The 24,663-nt window shown below is 39.8% G+C and overlaps 1 protein-coding gene across 1 annotated transcript in view; it reads left to right on the top strand.

Annotated features, from left to right (window-relative positions):
• The window catches only part of CRB1 (crumbs cell polarity complex component 1), a 109,892-nt gene extending 86,117 nt beyond the window's left edge, over positions 1–23,775 (top strand). Inside the window, exon 12 of the mRNA XM_031054756.2 lies at positions 23,560–23,775. Within this exon, the coding sequence (XP_030910616.1) occupies positions 23,560–23,775 (216 nt within the window). The remainder of the gene's footprint in view (positions 1–23,559) is intronic.
• The last annotated feature ends 888 nt before the right edge of the window (positions 23,776–24,663 follow it).

The raw sequence follows: 24,663 nt of genomic DNA, 5'->3' as shown, positions 1-24,663 counted from the left end.
TTCTGATTTGTGTTTAAAGTAAAACCCATTTATGAATGGAGCAACCATTTTTTTGGGCATTCATGATTATATTTGTGTAGATTCTGTACTCTTCTTAAATTCTTTAAATGTAAATAGTGTCCTTGAGTGGTGATACAAAAGATAACCATGTATAAAGTTGTGTTTTATTATTGATATGGCATATAGCAGAGTTAGTTAGTTATAGCTAGTTAGTTAGCTAACTAACACTAGCAATGTTTTGATGACTCCAGGGAGAGCAGCTGATCTTTTGAAGAAGTCTTTGAGGCCATTGATATTAGTTTCCCCTCTTCAAACCTGACAAAAACAAATACATTTTTGCATATTTGTGGAGAAAAACCATGATTCATCCCTGAGATAGACCACATATTCCTGTCACAAGCACCTGCTTTAGTATGAAAACTTAAGTACAATATATTTACTTATAACAATTGTATTACAAAAGGATAGTTTCTTTGCTGTCTTTATAATAGCAGAAAAGTGATTGGGGTAATTTTCTTATTAATGTCTTTTTAAAAAAAAAACAACCAACCAAGCAATAATCTATCAGTTAAAAGTTCCTCTCTTCTTGGTAAGAAACCAATAAACACAAGGGAATGCAAGTTCCAGCACTGGAAATGCAATTAATGTAGCAGTGTCAGTAACAAAACTGCATATCCTACCAGATGTAGAGCTTAGTTATCTTAATTACTAGGAATCCCATGTAATATTGTGATTTATATAACACAGGCAAAGACAACAAATCAAAATTGAGCAGCCTTTTTTTTTTTTGTAAAAATGCTTTTTACTCCAGATAAAATAATGTGATCAAACCTACAACATTGGAGGAAAATATTTTTTTTAATGAGATCAATATTTCTATGTGAAATATTTGCATTTTGATTTAAAATATCAAAGACAAAAGAAAACTAAGTCATTCACCTTGTTCTGAGCTAAAAAGTCAATTTTCTTTCATATGGAGGAATTTAAAATAATAAACAATAGATTATGTTGGAAATTTTATTCCAAACTGTAGCTTTCATTTAATCGTAGCTAAAAATGTTACTTGGTTCGGTCAGTATTATTGAAATGAACAGTGACAAATTTAAACACGAATAATTTGAAATTAAAACTATAGCATCATTTAGGAATGATAATTAAAAACAAATTAATATAAAAGTTTAAAAATTCAAATGAAGAAACTGATGCTACAAATCAAAGCTGTTCAAAGCAAGTTTTTGTTTACAAATTTAAAGTGAGGAAAATCACATCAAGTTTGAGTTGTCTGCTTTTTTTTCTGTCGGATTTAGTTCAGCTTTCATAAGTAAATTGAGCTGTTATGTACATTATAGAATATACACTACAGGATACAGTACAATAAGCAAAAATTTCATCCTAGTATTCATGTTGAAGGAAGTTAGAAAGCAATACATGTAATAACAGTATGTCTGACACATACTATAGCAATATGTATAATACGAAAAACCAAGAATAAATCTGTATAGAGATTCCAAAACTTTTTCTCTTCATTATTAGAAACTTGATATAAGAGTATATACAATATTAAATACAGGGTTTATATGTATTTACAGCAATATGGAAGTTATTAATTTAGAATATGTAAGTAGAGCACCAGTTAACTCTTCTACTGAATACACACCTATGATTGAATTCTTTCCGTCCTCTAATGCCTTGTCATCATGAAACATTCCCTGGCTTTAGAAATGTTGTTCCTTTCCTCTTTGTACTTGTGTATTCTCAACTACATTGTGCATGTGTACATAACTTTCCTACCTTTATACACAAAATAAACTTTTTGCCTTTGTCCTTTATGTCTGCACCTCATTTCTGCTTATTACTCTATTCATTTGCTTTAAGTGTTCCATGCTTTCTGAACATTTGCACTTCACAGCTACATCACACAAAAACTAATTGTGTCTTTCTAATGTATTCTCCAGGAATACTGAGGGAGTGAGGCCATGCAGTTGCTTCCCAATGAAGCTGTTCAGCCATTCAACCACTTTGGCTTCAATACTGTGCTACCCGTCCAGGGTTGTTACCTCTGCTGGGTAGCTCTTTGTATCTTACAGAGCACAACTAAATAAACAAGCCCCCAGACCAACAATTCAGACAGGGAGGGGTTTTATCCACATGGCTTAAAGTTACTCTTATTACTCAGTTCCTCCTAGCACACTGTTAATACTCAGAAAATTTAAATATTACAAGGTCTCTAACAGCATATTGATGGGTCATCCCTTTCCATTGAGCTATCGTAGTCCAGAGGTTGGACCTGTCCCACACACAGGTCTTCCAACATACCCAGTGGAGAACAGACCTGATATTTCTAGTTTAAAAGGTTAAAAATTAAACAAACATATGTCAGATGAATGGAAAGAATTAGAGGGATAGAAGACATGCAAATGAAAGAAAACAAACGAGGAAGGTACTGAGTTTTGGAGATATGGCTTGTGATGATGAATACTGATATTATCTGTAATGGATTGCTCTATATTTTGATACTAAGATTCAAATTATTTTTCAGATGCCAGTGACTGTCATTCAGAAATACCAGTAATGAGAAGTAACAGTGTTAGGCCTTGAGATAGAGTTAGAGGGGAAAGACATCAGTGATGGAACTACTGGAAGAGAAGAGCAAAGGGATTTGCACCAGCTGAGGGATGAATGAAAGTGTATTCTTTAATGTGATTGGTAAAAACATGCAAGGTATTTCACTGAGGCGGTATACACAGAGAATTACGGATTTGCTTTGTTGACCACAGTTCCTACTTCTGACCCTTAAAAATCAAGTTCTGACTGACTCTCCCCTGCAGATACTCTAATAGAATTTGTAGTCTGCCAGCAGTATCTTATCACAATTTTAACTACAAAGAGACAATGTGTTTCTGAATTTGCAAATAACCTTCGTGTTGTATGCTTATTTGTATTCTCTTGCTCCCAGCACATTTAATTTTTAAGAAACCTGATCCAATACTCAATTTACTCAGTGTGTGTGACTACAGTATGCTGGTAAAACTAAATTTAGGAAAAAAAATCTGCTTCAAATTGGCATTGATGAAATCAGGTTTTGTTCTTTCATTGCAAATATTTTTTCCTGCGAATACCCCTTTGGCTAGTTTGGGTCAGGTGTCCTGTCTCTGCCCCTCCTCATTGGCAGAGCATGAGAGATTGAAAAGGTTAAGTGCTACTTGGCAACAACTAAAACATTTGTGTGTTATTCTTATACTAAAGCCAAACACAGCTCTGTACTGGCCTCTAGGGAGAAAAATAATTCTATCCCAGCTGAAACGAGGACACAGACATTCAGCAAAGAGGGCACTTATCATAGAATCATAGAATAGTTAGGATTGGAAAGGAACTCAAGATCATCTAGCTCCAACCCACCTGCTATGGGCAGGGACACCTCACACTAGACCATATCATCCAAGGCTTCATCCAACCTGGCCTTGAACACTGCGAGGGATGGAGCATTCACAACCTCCCTGGGCAACCCATTCCCGTACCTCACCACCCTAACAGGAAAGAATTTCTTCCTTATATCCAGTCTAAACCTCTGCTGTTTAAGTTTCAACCCGTTACCCCTTGTCCTATCACTACAGTCCCTAATGAAGAGTCCCTCCCCAGCATCCCTGTAGGCCCCCTTCAGATACTGGAAGGTTGCTATGAGGTCTCCACGCAGCCTTCTCTTCTCCAGGCTGAACAGCCCCAGCTTTCTCAGCCTGTCTTCATATGGGAGGTGCTCCAGTCCCCTGATCATCCTCGTTGCCCTCCTCTGGACTTGTTCTAACAGTTCCATGTCCTTTTTATGTTGAGGACACCAGAACTGCACACAATACTCCAAGTGAGGTCTCACGAGAGCAGAGTAGAAAGGCAGGCTCACCTCCTTTGACCTGTTGGTCACACTCCTTTTGATGCAGCCCAGGATACGGTTGGCTTTCTGGTCTGTGAGTGCACACTGCTGGCTCACGTTCATTTTCTCATTGACTAATACCCCCAAGTCCTTCTCCGCAGGACTACCATGAATTTCCTTTTTGCCCAACCTGTAGCTGTGCCTGGGATTGCTCCCACCCAGGTGTAGGACCTTGCACTTGGCATGGTTAAACTTCATGAGGTTGGCATCAGCCCACCTCACAAGTGTGTCAAGGTCCCTCTGGATGGCATTCCTTCCCTCCAGTGTATCAACCGAACCACACAGCTTGGTGTCATCAGCAAACTTACTGAGGGCACACTCAATCCCACTGTCCATGTCAGCGACAAAAATATTAAACAAGACCCGTCCCAACACCAATCCCTGAGGGACACCACTCGTTGCTGGTCTCCAGCCGGACACTGAACCATTGACCACAACTCTTTGAGTGCGACCATCCAGCCAGTTCTTTATCCACCCAGTGGTCCACCTATCAAATTGATGTCTCTCCAATTTAGAGACAAGGATGTCATGTGGGACAGTGTTGAACACTTTGCACAAGTCCAGGTAGATGACATCAACTGCTCCACCCCTGTCCATCACTTTTGTAGCCCCATCATAGAAGGCCACCAAATTGGTCAGGCAGGATTTCCCCTTACTCAAACCATGCTGGCTGTCACCAAGCACATTTCTCTTTTTCATGTGCCCTAGCATGCCTTCCAGAAGAATCTGCTCCCAGATTTTGCCAGGCACAGAGGTGAGACTGACTGGTCTGTAATTCTCCAGCTCATCCATTTTCCCCTTCTTGAAAATGGGATTATATTTCCCTTTTTCCAGTCATCAGGAACTTCAACTGTCTGCCATGATTTTTCAAATATGATGGCCAGTGGCTTTGCAACTTCATTCGCCAGCTCCTTCAGGACCCGTGGATGGATTTCATCAGGGCCCATGGACTTGTGTACATTCAGGTTCTTAAGATGGTCTCAAAACAGATGCTCATGTACAATGGGCCCAAGGTCTAGGTTTTCACAGTCCCTGCATCTGCCTTCCAAGACTCAGGTACTGCGGTCAGAGCCTTTGCCAGTGAAGACCGTGGCAAAGAAGCCATTCAGAACCTCAGCCTTCTCCAAGTCCTATGTAGCCAGTTCTCCTGAAAGTTTCCAGAGGGGGCCTACATTGTCCTTAGTCTGTTTTTTAGCCACTACATACCTATAAAATTCCTTCCTGTTATCTTTAACATCCCTTGCCAAGTTTACCTCCAATTGGGCCTTAGCTTTCCTAACTTGGTCCCTAACTACCCTGACACAATCCCTGTATTCATCCCAGGCTGCCTGTCCTTGCTTCCACCTTTTATAAGCGTCTTTTTTCCTGTGAATTTTTCTCAGCAGCTCCTTATCCATCCAAGGAGGTCTCCTGGCCCTCCTGCTGCCCTTCCTTCTAGCTGGGATGCAACACTCCTCAGCTTGAAGCACGTGATCCTTGAATATTAACCAAGAGTCTTGGGCCCCCCTGCCCTCTAGGGCTATATCCCATGGAACCTTACTAAGCAGGTTCCTGAAGAGCCCAAAGTCTGCTCTCTTGAAGTCCAGGGCAGTGAGCTTACTGCATGCTCTTCTCACTGTCCTGAGGACCTCGAATTCGACCATCTTACGATCACTGCATCCAAGACTTCCCTGGAGAGTCACATTTCCAATGAGCCCTTCCCTGTTGGTGAGCATGAGGTCAAGCACAGCACCTCTCCTCATCGGCTCCTCTATTGCTTGCAGAAGGAAGTTGTCTTCCACACAATCGAGAAACCTCCTGGATTGCTTGTGCTGGGCTGTACCGTCACCCCAACAGATGTCAGGGAGGTTGAAGTCCCCCATGAGAACAAGGGCCTGTGAGTGTGAGGATTTTCCTATTTGTCTGTAGAGTTCTTCATCCACAGGTTCCTCTTGATCAGGTGGTCTGTAACACATCCCCACAGTAATGTCTCCCATCACTGTTTTCCCCTTAACCCTGACCCACAAACTTTCTGTTAACTGATCACCTGTCCCCAGACAGAGTTCCATACTCTCCAGCCTATCCCTAACATAAAGGGCAACTCCTCCTCCCCTCCTACTGGGCCTGTCTTTTCTAAAAAGCCTGTAACCTTCCATTCCAACACTCCAGTCAAAGGAGCCATCCCACCATGTTTCTGTGATGCCTGTTATGTCATAGCCCGTAGATGTGCCCACATCTCTAATTCCTCTTGTTTATTACCCATGCTACGGACATTTATATAGAGGCATCTGATCCAAGCTCCAAATGAAGCCAGCTCATTGGCTGGAGCAACTAGAATATTACTACATTGCTCAGAGTATTTATTATAAGTGCTGGCAACTGACTGGGTGTGTTGGGATGGAATGATGCTCCCCTCCCCCAACACAACTAGTTTAAAGCATCCTTGACAAGTCTGGCAAGCCTCCCAGCAAAGCCACTCTTCCCTTTCTTTATCAGAGCAGCTCCACCAGCCCCCAGTAGGCCTGGCCTACAAATGTGGGCCCCATGTCCAAGACACCCAAACCCTTGACTATGACACCACCCTTTTAACCATTTATTAACCTGTCCAATCCTCCTTGCCTTTGGAAGGTCCTCCCTTGTGTCCTGGAGAATTGTCAAAAAGACTATCTGAGCTCCAGAACCCCTGACCACCTCTCCCAGAGCTCTGTAGTCCTTCTTTATACTCCTCAGGCTACTACTATCTGTATCCCTAGCACCCACATGTATCACTAGAAGCAGGCAATAGTCCGTGGGACTTACTAGAGCAGGCAGCCTCTCCGCAACATCCCTGATCCGTGCCCCAGGTAGGCAACACACCTCCCTTGCACCTGGGTCAGGGCGACAGATGAGCGCTTCTGTCCCTTTCAAGGCAGAGTCCCCTACTACTACAACCCGCTGCTTTTTCCTGGCGGCACCAGTAAAGATCTTCTGCACCAGTGCACCAGCCGACTGTTTCTGATGCAAGTGCATTTCCTCATCAACCCTTTGCAGGACAGCAAAGCGGTTCTGGGTGGGGACAGCAGATTTAGGAGGAAGCCCCTTGCTTTTAATTGCTCTCTTCCTCCTTTGGTTGTATTTTTTTTACTAATTCCCAGCTTCCCTGATCAACAGCCGCCTTCTTTCCTCTATGAGTTAGAGGGGAATCTTGAGGCCCCTGTGCTGTTTGGTCCTGGAGCAAGCAGTCCTGCTTCCTCTCAGCTTCCCTGACATCTTGCAGCTTACTGACAGCATCCCATAGCTCAGCCACCTGCTGGAGGAGAACCTCCATCAGGGAGCAGCGAGCGCAGCCCTGCCCATTCTGCACCTTTCCCTCACCAGACCAGTGCAGGCACTCTCCACACTCCAAGCTCTGCACAGCAACCTCCCTTCTTACCGGCTCTTTCTGGGTGCCTACGCTGGCCACCACCGGGGCAGCCGGGGCAGAGCTCCCAGACCGGACCCTGGTCATATGGCGAGTGCTCACCATCCCGCTCGCCTGCCTGCGTGAACTGCCTCGACCCGCTCTGTTTGCCCCGCTCTGTTCGCTGCTCTCCTGGTCGCCGCGCTCCCTGGGTAGGTTTTTAACCACTCACAGTTGGTGCCACTCCTCCTGTCTCTGCCCCCGGTGAGTCACCTCCTCGCGGTAGCTGAGCTCTTTGCAAGTCCTGTTGAGGACTTGAGGCTCCCTCCTCAGTGGCTCTTGTCGCTCTGTGGTGAGGTTTCTGGACGCTGATCTCCCCCGGCTCCGCTCCGGTGCCACAGGCGTCCTTTCTCAAGCCACCCCCCTCAGCAAGTGACTTCATTTTTATCTATTAACTTTCAGCACTTGAACTTTCATAATTATAACTTCAGTTAGTGATCCTCCCCAAAAATAGGAAAACTGTTCTACTTCAAGAACCACAAAGCCTGGTTCTAAGAATAAAACCTAAAAATTAACAAAAACTTTCCAGGAAGTCTTCTTTCTGTTTCCCAGATTACCATAACCTGAAACAGATCTCTAGAGCACGAATTAAAAAGAAGAGTTTGGTTGTTCATTCTGTGTTTCAGGAGTGCCCTGATGGCTCCATTAGATTCAGGAGCACATCCTGCTAACTCTGTGTTCTGCTTGTGCTAGCAAAAGGCAGACACATACCTGCACTGAATGGCGAACAGCTCAGTTTGTACTTTGATATTGTTTCTTCAACATTCTCATCAGCTACACCTTTGGGGCAGCACTTCCTCACAAAGCACACCCTCTCCTATTGTTCACATGAATATACATGAAACTTGAAGGTGGTGGTAGATTTAACGTCCTGGAATTAAAGCTTTACTTAAGAGTGCTACTACTATGTGCTCTTATGTGCACCATTGTTGCTTTCATATCCTCTTCCAGCTGGTACAATTCCATTCTCCTGGGCGCAAGGACAAGCATCATGCACTGGAGGTTATGATTCAAATTTAATGTTGTTAAAAATACACCAATAAGCATGTAAGATATGTTTAATATTGAAACTAAATTGAATAAAACTCTCTCAGGCTTCCATAGCACAGACAACAGAATTTTCATTGAAACTGCTCTACAGCAATTAGCTAATGTATTCATTAACTGCAAGGGTTAGTAATATGAATGTAGCAAATGATACTTAATTACAATAATTAATGCCTGGTGATTCATGAATTATGCATTCCACAGCTATTTACATATTCATACTTATGAAGCTATTAATGGATAATTATCATTTGACTAAAAGACGTGGTCATCAGGAATATAACAGCTACACAGTTTTCCCCGCAGTCTCACTGTGGCTTTACCTGGTTGTCTTGCTGCTGTGTACCTCTCTCTTGCCATTACACACAGAACTACAAAAAACATTTCCAAGACCTATAGAGCAAATACAGCCAGGCAGGTTAGCTCTCACACTGCACTAGTTCTCAGCCAATACTCTCATCAGTTTGAGTCTTGAGGTTTCAAAACAGTTTAGAAGAGTTTTAGGATATTATTTGAAAAGAAAAAGCCCAAAGCTTTACCTCCACCTTTCACCTGAAAACTTCTCAAATATGAGGAGCTGGAGTGCAAGAGACAGCATTGGCATTCTGCTTCTTCAAATGCAGGACACAGGAACAAAAAAATCACAAAGAAGTTAACATTCTTGTAAGGGGAAGTGTTTGGTGAAAGAACTTTGTTCTCTTTGTCATCAGTGTAGATTTTCTCTTGTCCTGAGTTTATGCTCACTCTTATTGCAGATGGTTAGGACGGTTTCATACTTCAGATTGTGTTAATTTGTAGAACTAGGGTAGCAGTATTGTCAATACCTTCAATTTGAACAAACAATTCTGACCCTAGATGACTGGTGTTTCTGCTCCAACACAAAGATTTCAGACTGCATGAAAGCACATAAGTTGCTAGCCCTCCCAAGCTTGGAGGAGAATTTAAGAGCCACAGAAGTGCAGAAATACAGTATAGATAAAAAAAAGTATATTTTCATACATCAATATAATTATTTTAAGGCAATATAATATTTTTTTCTTCTTAGCCTAAGCTTGAATGCTCAATGTCAACAACTCTGAGTCAATAATATTCAGCTTCCAGCCTCAAAAGTAAGGCTGGGTAAGTTAACTGAAACTGAGGAGTGCTATGAGCCTGATTTTCAGACAAGCCACTCACCTACTGCTCCTCTACAGCACCAGCTGAGGAGCTGCAGGTGCCCAGGTCACTGCAAAGCTGATCGCAGCTGTCATAACCTGCAGAGAGTGAACAAAGAGGGTCTTGCCATACATGGAGGTTGCCTTGTGATGTGGCTGAACAACCCATGAATCCAGCTAGAAAGATCCTGTCAAGCCATTGGGAGCATCAGACTGATATCTTAGTAAGTGAGCACATTTGTATCTACTGTGACTTCTGTCTTCTCCAGTAGATAATAAGCAGTCTGGTCTTATATAAGCTACGTTCTGTAAGGCTGCTGCTGGAAGCATAAAGGGTTTTCCCTGTTTTTTCTGACTTACTCTCTGAAGTACCTTACTTTGAGAAAAACCTCATCATGTCAACTATTTAGAGAAAAGGACTGCACAGTATAGGTACACTTACTACAGTCTGATAAAGGTTATTAAAATAATGTTATTTCATTGACTCAAGTAAATTTTTTCTATTTTTAATAGACTAGAAGGGTCAGCCTAACTGAGCAGGGAAAAAGCTAGAATTTACACACTTTCATTCATTCACATGGTTGTAGATCACCCATCATGGCAGAATCATTAGTGCTGATGGTAGGAGCCAGAGAACCCAGTTTTATTGCTGTGCCAGGTCAAATGCGGGATAAGAGGAAACATCTTTAGATCAGTAAAATTAGCGGCTTTGTTCTGGAAGTCATTGGAAATGTCACAATGCCATTTTTACAGTTGTTTTTCAGAGTAGAGCAGCCCCTTAATATCCTTTGCTATTTTCTATTAGTCTATATTCAAAACACAGGATTTAACTAAAACTTCTAAAAGGATATGCAAGAAACATATTAAATATGTGTCACAACATAAGGTACAAAAACATTAGGATGCAAAGACAATAAGGTTATCTGATGTATCTAAGCTGGGAAATACAAGAAAGCTCATCACAAGGCCATCATTACTGCATGCATCAGTGAAAAGCAGTTGATTATTTAATGTGCATGGTAAGTATAAGCAGAAAAGGGAGCCCAGACAACATGACAGCATAACACTGCGCTATAGGAATCAGCTCAACTACGGTATTCACATAACACATTTTGTATTCAGGCTAACACATTTTGTCTATAGACCATCCTTTATGTTGCAATGGCATTGTTTTCCTTTTTCTCACCTTTGATGTCTTCTCTGTAGACTCACATTTACATCACATGGGCATTTACTTCAATCATTGCTTGCTTTATAACACATCCATGCACTCTATGCCTGCATTGTTCAGATACTAAATTTTACATCTTTTTCATGAGAGTTCATATTCTTTTCTCTTTTATCTATTTTTTCTATCTTCAAATAATGCAGCACTGAAAGAAGTTATTCTGGAAGTTGCTTTAGAACAATTAACTCAAATATAGAAATAATCTTTCACATTTACTTTTCTGTAAGGAGCAGGAAAAAAATACTTGTGTCTTCCATCTGTGTAGCAATAAAGTGCAACTTTCATCTCATACTAACAACTATCCAAACACAAATGAGCATTTTGATAATTCTGGTATTTCTAGATATTGCTATGATCTAATGCTGAAACTTGGCATGTTCCATTTGCTTTGTTTCTTAAAATACAATTGATGAGAAAATTATTTTTCTGCAAGTATCAAAAAGCCTTTCTTTTTTTTTGTATTTTGGTGTCTCTTTTCTACTGAAAATGGAAATGACATGGAAATGATTATGTTCAGTGCTAATTTTTTTAAACTTTGTTTTCTAAAAAATATGGATATTTATCTAGAAAACAGCAGAACAACAGTGATACCCAACAGCAGGCGTTAGTCACCTGTGGGCTTCAACCAGTAAGATGCTTTCTGTTTGCTGGACAACTTAGCCAAACATTGATGGAAATGAGACCATAAATCTGGTTTAATTCCATAAATCCTAAATAGTTCAATCGACAAAAAGAGTCCAAAGAAAACAGAATTCCAGCCTCAGCTTTAAGCTGAAAATTAGTCTAGTCTTTCACTTGAGTACTTACAAAAAGAAAAAAAAACTGAGCAGAAGTTAAGGAGTTTATGATGGAAAAGATAACATATACTGCGTGCATGGTGGCAGCAATCTCTTGGGATTCAGTGTTTGTCCTCTTCACTAAAATTGACAGAACTGAAACATGGTTGTGAGGCTTTACATGAAATTTATTGTCAGATTAGGAACCAGGTGGCTTCAAAGGAAGCTCATTCACCACCATTACAATGAGAAAGACCAAAAGTTACCCACATCTTAGATAAGTTTATATACATATAAAGGACGCCACATAAAGGGGAAATAAAGAAATTTCCCAGGTACTACAGATCAAGCACTTCAGCAAATCTACCCACATTTATTCAGGCCTGGATGGAAACCATGGTCCTTGATTCCAAGCACTACTTCATTTAGATAGCGATAATGCCATAGCTCCTTATGGGTATTGACAACTTAGCTCAGGATAACAAATACATCTTGTAGGTTTGATGTCTTGAAAACTATATGCTTAAGATTACTATCAAAGGTCCATGAAATTGTGATGTTTCCAAATAAAATAAGGCTGGCATGTAAATCTGCCTATGCATCTCCTGATGAGCTCTTCTTGTAAAGTGCATTCTTGTGTAAGAGTATTTTTCAGTTCTTGTTATGAAATTCCCATTCCTAATAACTCTTGAAAAAAAATGATACACTTTACTAGGCTTATAGAATACTTTTCCACTAAAAAGCAATAAAAAGATTCCTGTTCCTGAGAATGTGAAAAATATTTTGGATTCAAAAGATCAGGAATACTTATCTGTTTTGATACAGAGAGGCATTCAAATGAAAGGCAGAGCTTATTACACAAATGTCTGAACTTTGTACCAAAATAGCTGTACAGGAAACACAACAGTCCATAAATTTATTCAAGCACTCTTTGGTAGAACAAATGATTCACTTCTCAAGAAGAATAAGAGCAGCAAAATAAAAAAGGTGATACTGCTGTAATGCAGTGAAAAGGAGAATAGGCAGCTTCACAAACCTTTGTAATTATTTAGTATGAGGAGATTTTCACCACTGCAGAAAACTGTGGTTGCTGGTGGATGCTGTGAAATGTTAGGGTAGGGATTCTGGAGTTTCTCAAGCACATAAATAGTTTGGGCACTAATTAATCCATTACAGAAATAAGTGGAAATATTTCCACCTGTGTGTGGTGCAGCACTCATGCTGCACTACTCTTACCCCTGAGGGACCTTCTTCCTTTTCTCAAAGTAGTAACTGTTTGTGATGAAACAGCAACATACATCTCTTCCACAGATTTCACATGCTAATGTAATTGATATCTTTTTTGATTCCAAAGCCTACCATGTTGTTAACTGATGCAGCATATTGACTGTGAGAGTCACACGAGACACTGTGCTGTGTCTCATGGAAAATTCATTTTGGTCCTATCTTTTTATTGTTTCCATTAATCAAACATGATATTTCCCTTCAGTACTGTCCTGGGTTCAGCAATAGCAGTCATTTTTTTCTCTTTTTTAGTAGCTGGTGCAGCACTGTGTTTTTGACTTTCAGCCTGGGAGCAGCGCTGATAACACCAATGTTTTTACTTACTGCTCAAACGTTTGCTCTGACCAGGGACTTTCAGAGTCTCATGCTCTGCACAGGCTGGTTGGGATGTAAGTGGCCAGGAACCAGAGCCCTAAAAAAAAACCTATTTCACATTGAGAAAGTTTTGGGTTGAAAATTCCCAGCTCATGATCACACTTTTATCCTCACCCAAAACCACTGATGAAAAAGGAAGCAGAAGAATACTTCCAGAAGAAAACATTAATGTTAGACACGTCTTCCAAAATTATATATAACTTGATTGATTTCATGGTTACCTGCCTGTTCAAGAGAGGACAGCGCTGGTATCTGAGAATCAACAGGGAGATGTATCAGAAATAGCTTACACCTGTAGATGAAAGTGAATTTTGAACTGACTCAATGCACTGTAGAAATAGCTACTTTCAGCCTGTATTGAGAAGCTCTCAGATCTAAATTAATCATCTGTCTAGAAACAGGGTTGAGTTACACTCATAGTTAATACACTTTGCCTCGAAGGACCAGACATAAATTCAGTGAGCTGAGATGGCAGACATTTTTTTTTTCCTCTCTCTAAGAAGTATGATCTAGAAAATCTTCTGGAAGTGTAGAAAATCTTCTTAAAAGAAAAGCATTGATAAGGCTGCCATTACTTCCTAGGTTGTTAGAGTAAATTTCTCCTGTCCAAAGTACAATATATTTTCTGTTAGTTATCTTTAGGTGGCAGTAAGGCAAAAGCATGGAGTAGAAAATTAAGGTAAATACCTAACACATTTTTAGACACCATTTTCTCATGTACTATGCTGGCTATAACACTGGCTATAACACAGAAAGAGATGTCATGAACCACTTGCATCTTCAGCACACATCCAAAACAAAATTATTAGAGTTGGCTTCATCCAGATCAAGTTCAGCTGCAAACCTGTTGAATGTCAGCAATAGTAATACCATGACTAGATGCTATATTAGCTGTGCGGTACTTGGTCCATTAATCTCTGTTCACAGGTAGAGGCATACCCATATGTCTCTAAAAAAGCCACAACAAAAAATAACTCCACCAACAAATTGAAGGTCTAAATCAAGATTAGAACAGGGTTTCAAGGAGTAATTGTTGTCATAGATGTTTATAGGGTTTTTTTTTCCATTTACATTTTTCATGTATGCATCTCTTCCATAGTCTTTCCTGAAGCTAAAATGCAATGAAGTTTGCCATCTCTAATCAACTTCCCACTAGAAAAAAAGGCAGCAGGATAAAATCATACTCAGTTTTTTTTTCTCAAGGAATATAATTAGCTAAGTAATGCAACAGTGTCATGTAGTGTGCTAAGGCAAGTATTATGTAGCCAATAAGGGTCTACCTTATACCATTAATATTTACAGTTGGAAGCACGAGATGGCTGCAATCAAAGTGCTGCACCCAACAAAGGCTAGCTGTTGACTTGATACCTTGCTGTCTGACAGTGTGAAACAGTCAAATAGCTACTTACTTCATCACCACTTGGCAGCATAATATTAATGCTAGGTAGCAACACATGGCTGTTTTGCTGGAGGTTAACACCAAATAGGCAGAAGTATTTCATAGAACAATTTAGAGATCATAGGCATAGTTTATTATCAGAGAAGTAGGGATGGAAAGTTCCTGGCAGTTACAAAATCCAACTCAAATCATAGCACTGTCTCTGCTGTACTGTCCACCTCTAATCCACCTATTAAGCACCACTGGGCAGAACAGTTTCTTATTCCCACAGCTGGAAAAGGCAACACTGACCATTTCAGCAGAGGTTGCACCAATTCTCACAGAGAACCAGGATCTGGGGAGATAGATGAACCTGCATCACATTGCCACAGTCAGAAACCAGACCCCACAGAAGGAGGCTGTGATGCTCATTTTCAACGGGTATTTTCTGCTGTTCTCAATTGTCTGATCACAGAAATAAACCGCTATGATGACTAATTAAGGAAGAGATCTTCAACTGTTGTGCGCTGGAAGGTGGAGTTTTGAGCAATCAGTTCTGTGCCCACAATTCAAATTGTGCAACTCCATTAAAGTTAATAGAAATTAATAATGCAGAAAATAGGGAAATCATGCCTCATGAAAACAGTGTGTGGAAACATATTAGTGAGGAGGAACAATGTGCAGGTACTCAGACAGGATTTATGCTTCCAGATTGCAAATACCTCAGCAAAGTTTCTCTCTTCTATGCTTTTTCTGTATATGGGTAAATCTAGACTGAGAGATTGCAAAATTCAGAAAATCAGAAGTTGGTTTACTTTCACCCTTGACATAGCTGTTGATACCTTACATTATAATTTCCTGCCCTGTTCTCTCATCCAAATGCTGTAATTGCCATCTGCCCTATCTTGAATGTTATAACATCACCCTTCACAAGCTGGTCTACCCAACACCTGTGCAATGAATGAAGAAAGCCCCTTTGTCATTCATTTTTCCTTCTCATCACTTTAACTGTTTCACTCTGAAATCTACTGAATCTCTCTTCACCTCTTTTCCTCAGGAAATGTCCTGCTCTCTTCTTCATCACTGCAGCATCTTTTCCTATTCTTCTTCTGCTTTCACGTTTAACCTACTGACCCCCTCCCATCCAAGTCACTCTACAGTGACAACAGGAGCAGTCTTCTTCAAAAGGCCACTACTGAGTATTCTTCCAAATCCCTCTTTAGGACTCATTCCTACTGTGGCTGCTATAGGGATTCAATGAACTCAACCCAGCTACATGCGTCTGATGCACTGTGCTGTTACCCATGTGAAAAATAATTCTATATGAAACCTCAAAGCATTCCCCAAACTGGAAAGGGATATTCCACCCTGGAGTCTGACACCTCTACTAAAACATTTTTCTAGTCTGCGACTTAGCAGCTATGGGACAAACCTCTCCTCGGCATGGTATGCCTGGATTTGTACCAGCTATAGATTTTCCCTCTTATCCTTTCAGATTGCAGCAGATGGTGGAGTTCCTACAGCAGGGGCTGTCGGCAGAATTTTAAAAGGCATCTCATAACACATTGGAGCTGCACATTTAATCTGTGCTACACCACCAAGATGATCTTAAAAAGAGCTGGAGCACACTTACAAAATTAACACTGGCAGTTGCTGCAGAAATGCTATCAAGGAGTCTTCTCAAAGCCTACATCTTACTGAGCTTACCTCCCAAACTGCCAGCCAAATCAATTCTCTGTGTATAGCCTACACTTTGCTGTCTAAGAGAAAAGGAATTTAATAGTCTGTGCTGTGAGATACTGATACAGCAAAATATTTGGAGATTTTAAGGGGTTACCTCTGTATTTCTGGCTTTTTCGATCCTTAGCTGAGCTAACATAAGCTACTGTGACCAAACCCAAAAATATTATTTCTTCTGCCTAAAACATACAATCTCAGACTTACTAAGTATCCCTGCTTTCATGGCTGGACCACTTCCATTAAACAGTTAATATGCCAGACATCAACACTACATGTAGTTAAAGTAATTAAATTACAGTATGCAACCTGTTTTTTAAAGATTAATTCCTAAAAGCGAGCTTCTGAGTTTGAAAAGCTACTCAGCCAAAAGGCTAATAACATTGTCAGCAGAAAGCCACTTGAGACAAACATTACTGCAAGTACTAGCACTGAGGAGGGGCAAATTGGTTTAACTTAAACACAGCCTGTTTCCAAGTGATTCAGGAATTGTCCTGCAGCCTAATGTGGCGATGAGGTGGTTTTGTGTACACTAATGTAACTGGAATATGAAGACTAATGTGAATAAACCCCTTGTTTAACCAAAGTCTGCTTTACAACTTAGTTGTAACACTTTAGAAAGGTCCATCCCCAATCTCCAATTTCTCACTCCACTATAAGAACAAACTTCCTCGCTAACTTCTGTAGTGTCACAATGCTGTGACTTCACTTGTTAGGAGGGAGGCTGTCAGAATTTCTTAATGAGGTGTTTTTCTTGCAAGCCCAGCTAAATCATAGACTTCAATCATCTCCTTCTTCATTTTCTCATGGGACACCAGAGACACAATACTGTTTGATAGTAAAGAATGCATTTTTCTGATCTATGGTCAAGCCAGATAATCAGTTTATCATTACAGATGCTAACACTAATTCTCTCTACATTTGTGCTTTGATTAACTGTCAGACAACTAAAAACTGACAATTTCTAGGAAGAAATTCACTCAAACTATCACATTTCAAAGAAGACAAACTATTCAAACTACATTTTATCAAAAGTATACTAAACAGAGGTGGTAGAGAATGTAATTTCTTCAGAGATATTTTAATATAATATTCAGACAATAATATCCACAGAAAACAGAGAAATTAAAAGAAAGATTACCTACAATCTTTCTTCTTCAAGGTGAGCTGCCTATATATATATATATATACACATAAATTAGTTCTACACACATCAGAAGTAGTCACTTGAGTTTTGCCTTCAGCAATGTCCATTAAGATATATGCAGGACTCAGGGTCTCATCCAGGCTGTCCAGCAATGGGGTTGTTGTCTTTTCCTGCAGACATCAGCAATGACAAAAAATCAGGATTATTTACAGCTCTATATGTAGTATAGATGAATAGACTTTCAGAGGACTACAGAGATAGGTGAGGTTCAACACGATAGCCTCCTCACAGTGGGCATGGTGTCAGAGGGAGAAGCTGCCAAGATATGGAAAGATAAGTAGTCATGCTTACCTTGGGGTGTTACCTGGCATACAAAAGGCACCAGAGCCATTATGTGGCAGCTACAGGACAGTCTAAACTGGAGCTATGAGTTGCCTGATTACAGGTAGAAACAGTCACAGCTTTAAGCCACAGAGATCTTCATCATGTATTCAAGGCTCCAAGTCTGAATCTGTCCTAATACAAACTGATCTTGTTCTTATCCATTCAGAAAGCCAAACTAGAGTAAGAAAGCAGGATAGAACATAAAGAAGATAAAGCAGTCAAGGAAAATAGGTGATGCATATAGAGTCTTCAAAATAGCTTGCCATTTCCTCTGGCATGTGCAGTGTTTGACTTAGCCAGACATGAATCTGATCTCTTTAAATGAGTCCAAAGTGGATTATTGGTTCAACTCAGCAGCCCAGTAGCTATGTCAATACAGCTTTTGGGACCTGGTGGCTGGTGTTTAGCACAAGCAGACCTGCTACTTTTTACAGATGATGTGAGGGAGAGCAATAGGTGTTTGCTTGTGAAGGTGAAAAAAATAATAATGAAAAAAGGTACTTCATGTGCCACTTAAATAAGGTACTTTTATTGGAGTAAAGTCAATCTATAGGTTTATGACCACTTTACTGAAAATAAACTAGTCACACAAGCTGAGGTTATCAATGCATCTCATTCAACAGATTTGTGTATAACTGACTAGATTTCGTCTTGAACTACTGGGATTCTTATTTGAATTCAGCCTTTAACAACAACAAAAAATCTGATAAGATGGTTATAAATCCTCAGTGAAATAAACTCGGCATATCTATGGGGTTTTTAGTCAAGTTAATGGCTTTTCTTCAGCTGCTCAGTATTATCCCTATATGCCCCCAAACCTTTCAAAGTAATTCTAACATGGATTAGGACCACTCAAGACAATCGTCCCTCATTACTATAGCAAATGGTTTTGATTTGGGGGCAGTAAATCTGGATGGCTTGGATCAGATGTTCTTACTGTGAATGAAGTGATAACCTTGTGAGTGGTGTCAGGAACTCAGGATCCAGACACTTTGCCAGCCAAAGCTCCAGTGCACACGAGCAGCTACAGAAGTCCCAGAAAGCCCCACACATAGCAGAGAAGGAAATCCTCCGGGGTTTGGCAATCGCTGTGGTTTAAAGCTTGTGTTGATGTCTCTCTTACAAAGCATCCAGAATCAGGCACATTACTGTGCGAGTGCTGAAATGAAGGCTGACTAATTGTTAATGCCCAGCCACAGAGGCACACTTCTGCTTTCAGAGCATGCTATGCCTGTCACATCTCAAAGACATTTACCCTCGGTCCAAGCCATACTTTTCCACGCAAAGCTCATGCCTGGGTAGCAGCATTCTGAGGAAGCTCATGCTACTTCTCTCACAGTGATTTCCCCCCTGGCACTGAGGCTTGATATCTCTCCCTGATCTGGCTCAGCCCTCTGTGTCTGTGGCAATAATTCTCATCTCCCAATTCACATGAAGCTGGATTAGATCATCTAAGTCATGTTGATGTAAAACACACAAGAGGAAGAGGCCCTCTATATTTTTCTGGCTCATGTGTGCTATTCCACTTGCCTTTGACATTTGACACACATGGAAACATTTATATATAGCAAATCCCTAATGCTTCCCTCTTAAAAATAACCATTTAGAAGATGGGTTGTTTAAAGACAAGCATACATAGGCTGGATTGATAAATGCTACTGAGCATTTCTCTACTTGTGACCTGGGCCCTCCTTAACCAAACTGTTCATCCACAAAGCAAATAAAGGAAGCAAGGTAGAGTAGCCAATCTATTTCAATAACCAAATGAAAAGCAAAACCCAGCCTTACAATGAAATTTCAGTCTATCCAATGATTTATTTTCTCTAATCTAAACATTTTAACTCATTTTTATTTTACAATTTTAAACCCCTAAAAACTTAATCAACTTTGAAATGTAACCACCAGTGAAAAGCCAAAGGATTTGTTTCTTAAAGGCAAGGGTTTTTTCTGCATTTCTTCCTCTCTAAATTTTTAGATTAAATAATCACTACATAAAAACTGAATTCAACAATATTTTTTCTTCCTTTTTCTTCTCAGTATTTCCAAAATAAATTTTTCTTCCTCCGGCTGACATCCAAAGACATATAAATAGAATATGCTACACAAAATATCTTAGTGAGAAGCAGACTGGTTTTCTAGTGTTAGCAGACTTTGTTTTATTGGTACTGCCAATCTTGCCATCAGCATCCATTACCATTAAGGACAGAGCTTTTACTGGCAGCTGCCGTATTTGAAAGGCAGGGGAACTCTCACAGCTGTTGTCACAACTTTTAAACAGGTTCATAAGATAATTCAGGTTGGAAGAGGCCTCAGGAGGTCTCCCAGTCCAACCTTCTGCTCAAAGGGCAGTGCAAATCTCTAAGGTATTGCCCAGCCAGTAAATTAACCCTCCTTCAGTTACCCTACATATATTTAGCTATCTATAAGCAGTGATTAAGTAACCTTCAGAAATAGCTGTGATCACCATGCAGTATTCATTAGCAAGAATTACTTCTGAAAAGCTATCAAAGTGTATGTGGGTCTCATAGGCTTCCCTAACAACAAAGGTCTTTAGCAAAAAAAAAAAAAAAACCAGTAACATTTCTCTTGATGTGGCTTTTTTTGTTTGTGCTGAGACAGAATCAAGTTTGCCTGGCTTTATCTTTTCCTTTCCATAGTTTCCCCTTCTGTTTTTGAAGCTCTAAGTCACAGAACACCTCTGGCATGGGACTCTGCCAGGGCTGTGTAATAAAAACACCAAAAAACTGTATATTTATAGCAAGTGGCCATCTCCCAAGCAGTCTGTTCAATAACCAGATCTTAACAAGCTAACATTGGGAAGAGAATAGCAGCCTCTGTGATATCAAGCTGAAAAGTGATGTTGTAGCCTAATCAGAGAGACATCAGCTGTGCGTAGCTCAACACCCCATGCCTTAGGATGCCCATAGACTCTCAGCCATGGGTGATCTGCTACATGGGTGTAAACACCGAGATAAGCAGCTACACACCTGAGCAGTCCCATGGTGCTCAGAGGGGCTCTGTTCTCTGAAACATCAGAGGTTCATAGCCTAGATCCATCTATGGTGGAAGCAACAGGCAAGGACTTACCAGAGGAGTCTGAAGCAGCGATATGGGATTTTTACTTTCAAGCTGATTTTTAAAAGGCCGCTCCTCATCATTATGCAAAATACACAGTATGGTCAATAACAGAAAACCTCTTGTTCTGCTGTCTCAGCAGCATTATGTTTCTAAAAATGCTTCTCAATCCTTTTTATTTCCTGGATTGTCAGTTATAATCATTTCACCCTATCATCACCACCAAATACTTCAATAAATGGACTGAGATGATGGGGGACAGAACTTTTCAGATGTATTTTTGCAGACCACCCAGATGATTTTCAAAGTTAATTTAGCTGTTCAGCCATTCATTACTAAAGAAGTGGTTGATTTTGATGGGACTAAACTGCAGAGCCTTCTGGCAACTCTTGTTATCAGGTCAGTGCTAGTGTTTAAGGGGCTACCTATAGTATAAACTTAGGCAGTAATCTGTGGGCTGATAAACCAGGGGACAGCACTTGAATGATAGATTTTTTTGGGGGGGAGGCGGGTGTCAATAAAATCGACCCAAAAAAGATGACATAAAGGCTATTTTTTTTTTTTTTAGTTAGAAATTAGAAGCATCATAAACACAAATAGAATTAATAGTATCTGGTCATGGTGAAAACCCAAGCTGTCTGGATTTTGGTTAACATACAGGTTTAATAGGAAGTGTTTTGTCCAACCCATCTACAGTCAATACAGAAAATATTCAGTATTTTTTTTTCAAATTCAAGTCACTGATGGACCAAACCAAATCTAATTAATTAACAGTGGTTATTAAGAAGAAAAAAAGAATTGAAACAAAATGTGTAGTAGATTGCTATGGGTAAGGTTTCTGTAATAAGTAATTAGTGCAGAATGAAAAACTGACCTATTATGATTGTTTTAACTTGAGAATGAGGTTTAGAAATGTGAACGGATTTAAGAAGTTACAGAGGTTTTTTCTCACTAATTCTTTTGCATATTTTTTTCTTAAAGTAATAAAATTATTTTGAATGATCTCATAAATGAAAATGTCTCCATAGGTACAGACAAACAACGGGAACAGGAAGAACATGGGCTGGTAAATAAGATAATAGGTTCAGAAATTACACATATCAAAGACCAGGCTTTACCATTTGCTTTCAGTAGTGAATTCTTTTTATGAAAGAAATGTCTTATTCAACCCCTGGATGATAGTTAATTTAGATTATCTTGGTCCTCAGTTTCCTAGAGCAGACAATGACAATAAAACACAGCTTCTGAGAATAAAGATTCCATTAAAAAGTTGCAGTCTCTCTGAGACAAGAGGAACAAGAGTCATATAGTCTAGTGCAGTACAGAGGAAAACTAACATCTCAAATATATCCGCTGCATCTCCTAAAGATGAAATGACCTTCCCAATCCAATCCAATTTAATAGACCAACATGTTTCGCACCACCTTTTTGGGAGGCTGGAGTCACGTGGGTTGTCACCTGCACTAAATGACTTCTATTGGAAAAATGTTTTTAAAATCATAGAAATCATATATTTAGCTGCCAAGAACAGAGGAAAATATCATAGCTGATAGTTCATCCCCGAGGATTCCTGAGCCAAACTTTTTAATATTATAGTAGGACCCTTTACATCAGTGTGGAGGTGGAGAGATTAAAAAAAGAGGACAGACTGTTTTAACATTTTCCCTCTGGCATTGTTATTCTGCAAAGGAATAAGTCCAAGCAATGCACGCACAGCAATAGCATCCACTTACAGGACATCCATTGCTGAATGCAAAATCATCATTATTCTCAGAACTGTAACTGCACTTCCTTAGAAACGATGAGAAAGCAGGTCACTAAAGTATCCTGTAACATGCAGCATCTAACTGGGAAATGGGCTTCGACCTGCTGTCTTCCATTTCTAAATACTTTGGGATTTGAAAGTTCAGCCTCAAGCACACATCCATCTATGGCAGTTCAGCTGTCATTCGTAATACAAATCAAAAGATGATGGATGGCAGAATCTGCCCAGAAGTTCAATTCCTGCTAGGGTCATTATGTCCATAGCGACCACTTTTCAACACTAACCAAATTGCTTCATTGGCTTACCTTACCAGAAACGTGTTTTACACATAAAAGCACATATATAGATATGTATAAAACATTCAGCTACAGACTATAAAACTTCTCTGGTCTAAAGCTTTTCACCTGGTAGATTTGTTTATGTGCATTGTGCCTTCTGACATCTTTTTGCAGTAGCAAACACCAGCAATAATGTGTTCCCAACCAAACTAGGGAAAATTAGTTATTATTAAAGTGATTAAACAAGTAATTGCTGAATTACTATTACAGTCCACAGACAGACTAACTTACAGGTTATTTCCAAGCAAAAAGGAAGTTGTAAAATTAAATGGGTCATTGTGTGTAATTCATCCAGCTCTGCCTTGTATATTAAATATACAATGCGGTGTGTGTAATTTTATGAAAAGTCCAAAGAACAGAATCTGCAGTGGGTAATGTACTTCTCTACCAATAAACAGTGCTTTGGCAGTAGCTCATCTATGCAAAGCCTTGTCCATAGAATGGTTTTGTTTTCCTCCCATGGTAGCTCAAATGTGTCAGCATATTCTCTTGAGAGAAATTACATTGTGATTATTTCAATCCTTCCAGTTGACAACTGACTTGATCTCGGACATATTCACCTCCATTGGATCCGTAACACTGGCCTTGTTATTGATCCTCTTCTTGGCAGTTGTGGTTTCAGTCATTGCTGCCAATAAACGGGCAACTCAAGGGACCTACAGCCCCAGCCGGCAGGAGAAGGAGGGATCCCGGGTAGAGATGTGGAACATGGTGCAGCCACCGCCGATGGAAAGACTGATTTAGAAGCAAGCACTCCTCCATCCTGGAAGATGGCTGAAAGTGGACACTGTACATATGTTAGCTATGGTAATTTTCAGTGTGGTACCAGGAATGCTCATTATAAAGATTACAATTACTCTGGGTTTTTGATATTTTCTGTATTTTCCTTTTAAGTTCAATAACATTAAATTTCTCATAGCATTTATGGGAACCAATGCCTTCTATCGTGGTTTTGGACAATGCATTCAAGGACAATTTTTATTTGCACTGGAAACTCCGGCCTTGACGATCAGCAGTAGGCATTACAGACAGTAATGGCTTCTAGGATACATGTAAGTGCCTGTCTCAGATGCAACACGAATAACAGCTTCTCATTTGTGCTGTCCTTTGACTGCCTAGGAATCACTGATGCAGAAGACAACACAGACAAATCAAGTGAGCCTGTACAATAAAGACACTGTAATTCTGTTATCAAAGGTTTAGTACTAGAGCTCTGTCTTAGCATATCTACTTTCATCTGTTAATCAGGAATTAAAAGAAAGCTGTGCAAAAACTCCCCAAAATAAATGTTTCAAATTAAATTTGTTTTCTTTCCTCCAGATCTCTCATTTTACACACTGCCCTTCCACCTTCTACTGAAAAGAATTTCAGTTTCCACAAAAGCATATATTTCTCAGAGTATAAAAGACTGTGTCCTAAAATATTCAGTGGGCACAATTTGATCTCTTAAGGGACATGGAATCTACACATCCTAAATGAATTCTGTACATCCACACTATTACTATTTTCCTATTACAATATTCCTTGACAGTCCATTTTAGAAAACTATTACTTCTCACATTGCAAATTTACACTGGCTGCCCAAAAGCATGCCCAGAAAAGTTTCCCATGGAAAATACCAGAAAAGAGGCA

The sequence above is a fragment of the Melopsittacus undulatus genome, chromosome 6 (assembly GCF_012275295.1).
Source record: "Melopsittacus undulatus isolate bMelUnd1 chromosome 6, bMelUnd1.mat.Z, whole genome shotgun sequence".
Lineage (NCBI taxonomy): Eukaryota > Metazoa > Chordata > Aves > Psittaciformes > Psittaculidae > Melopsittacus > Melopsittacus undulatus.
The sequence above is the reverse complement of the archived record's forward strand: the minus strand, read 5'-3'. Positions and strand labels throughout refer to the sequence as shown.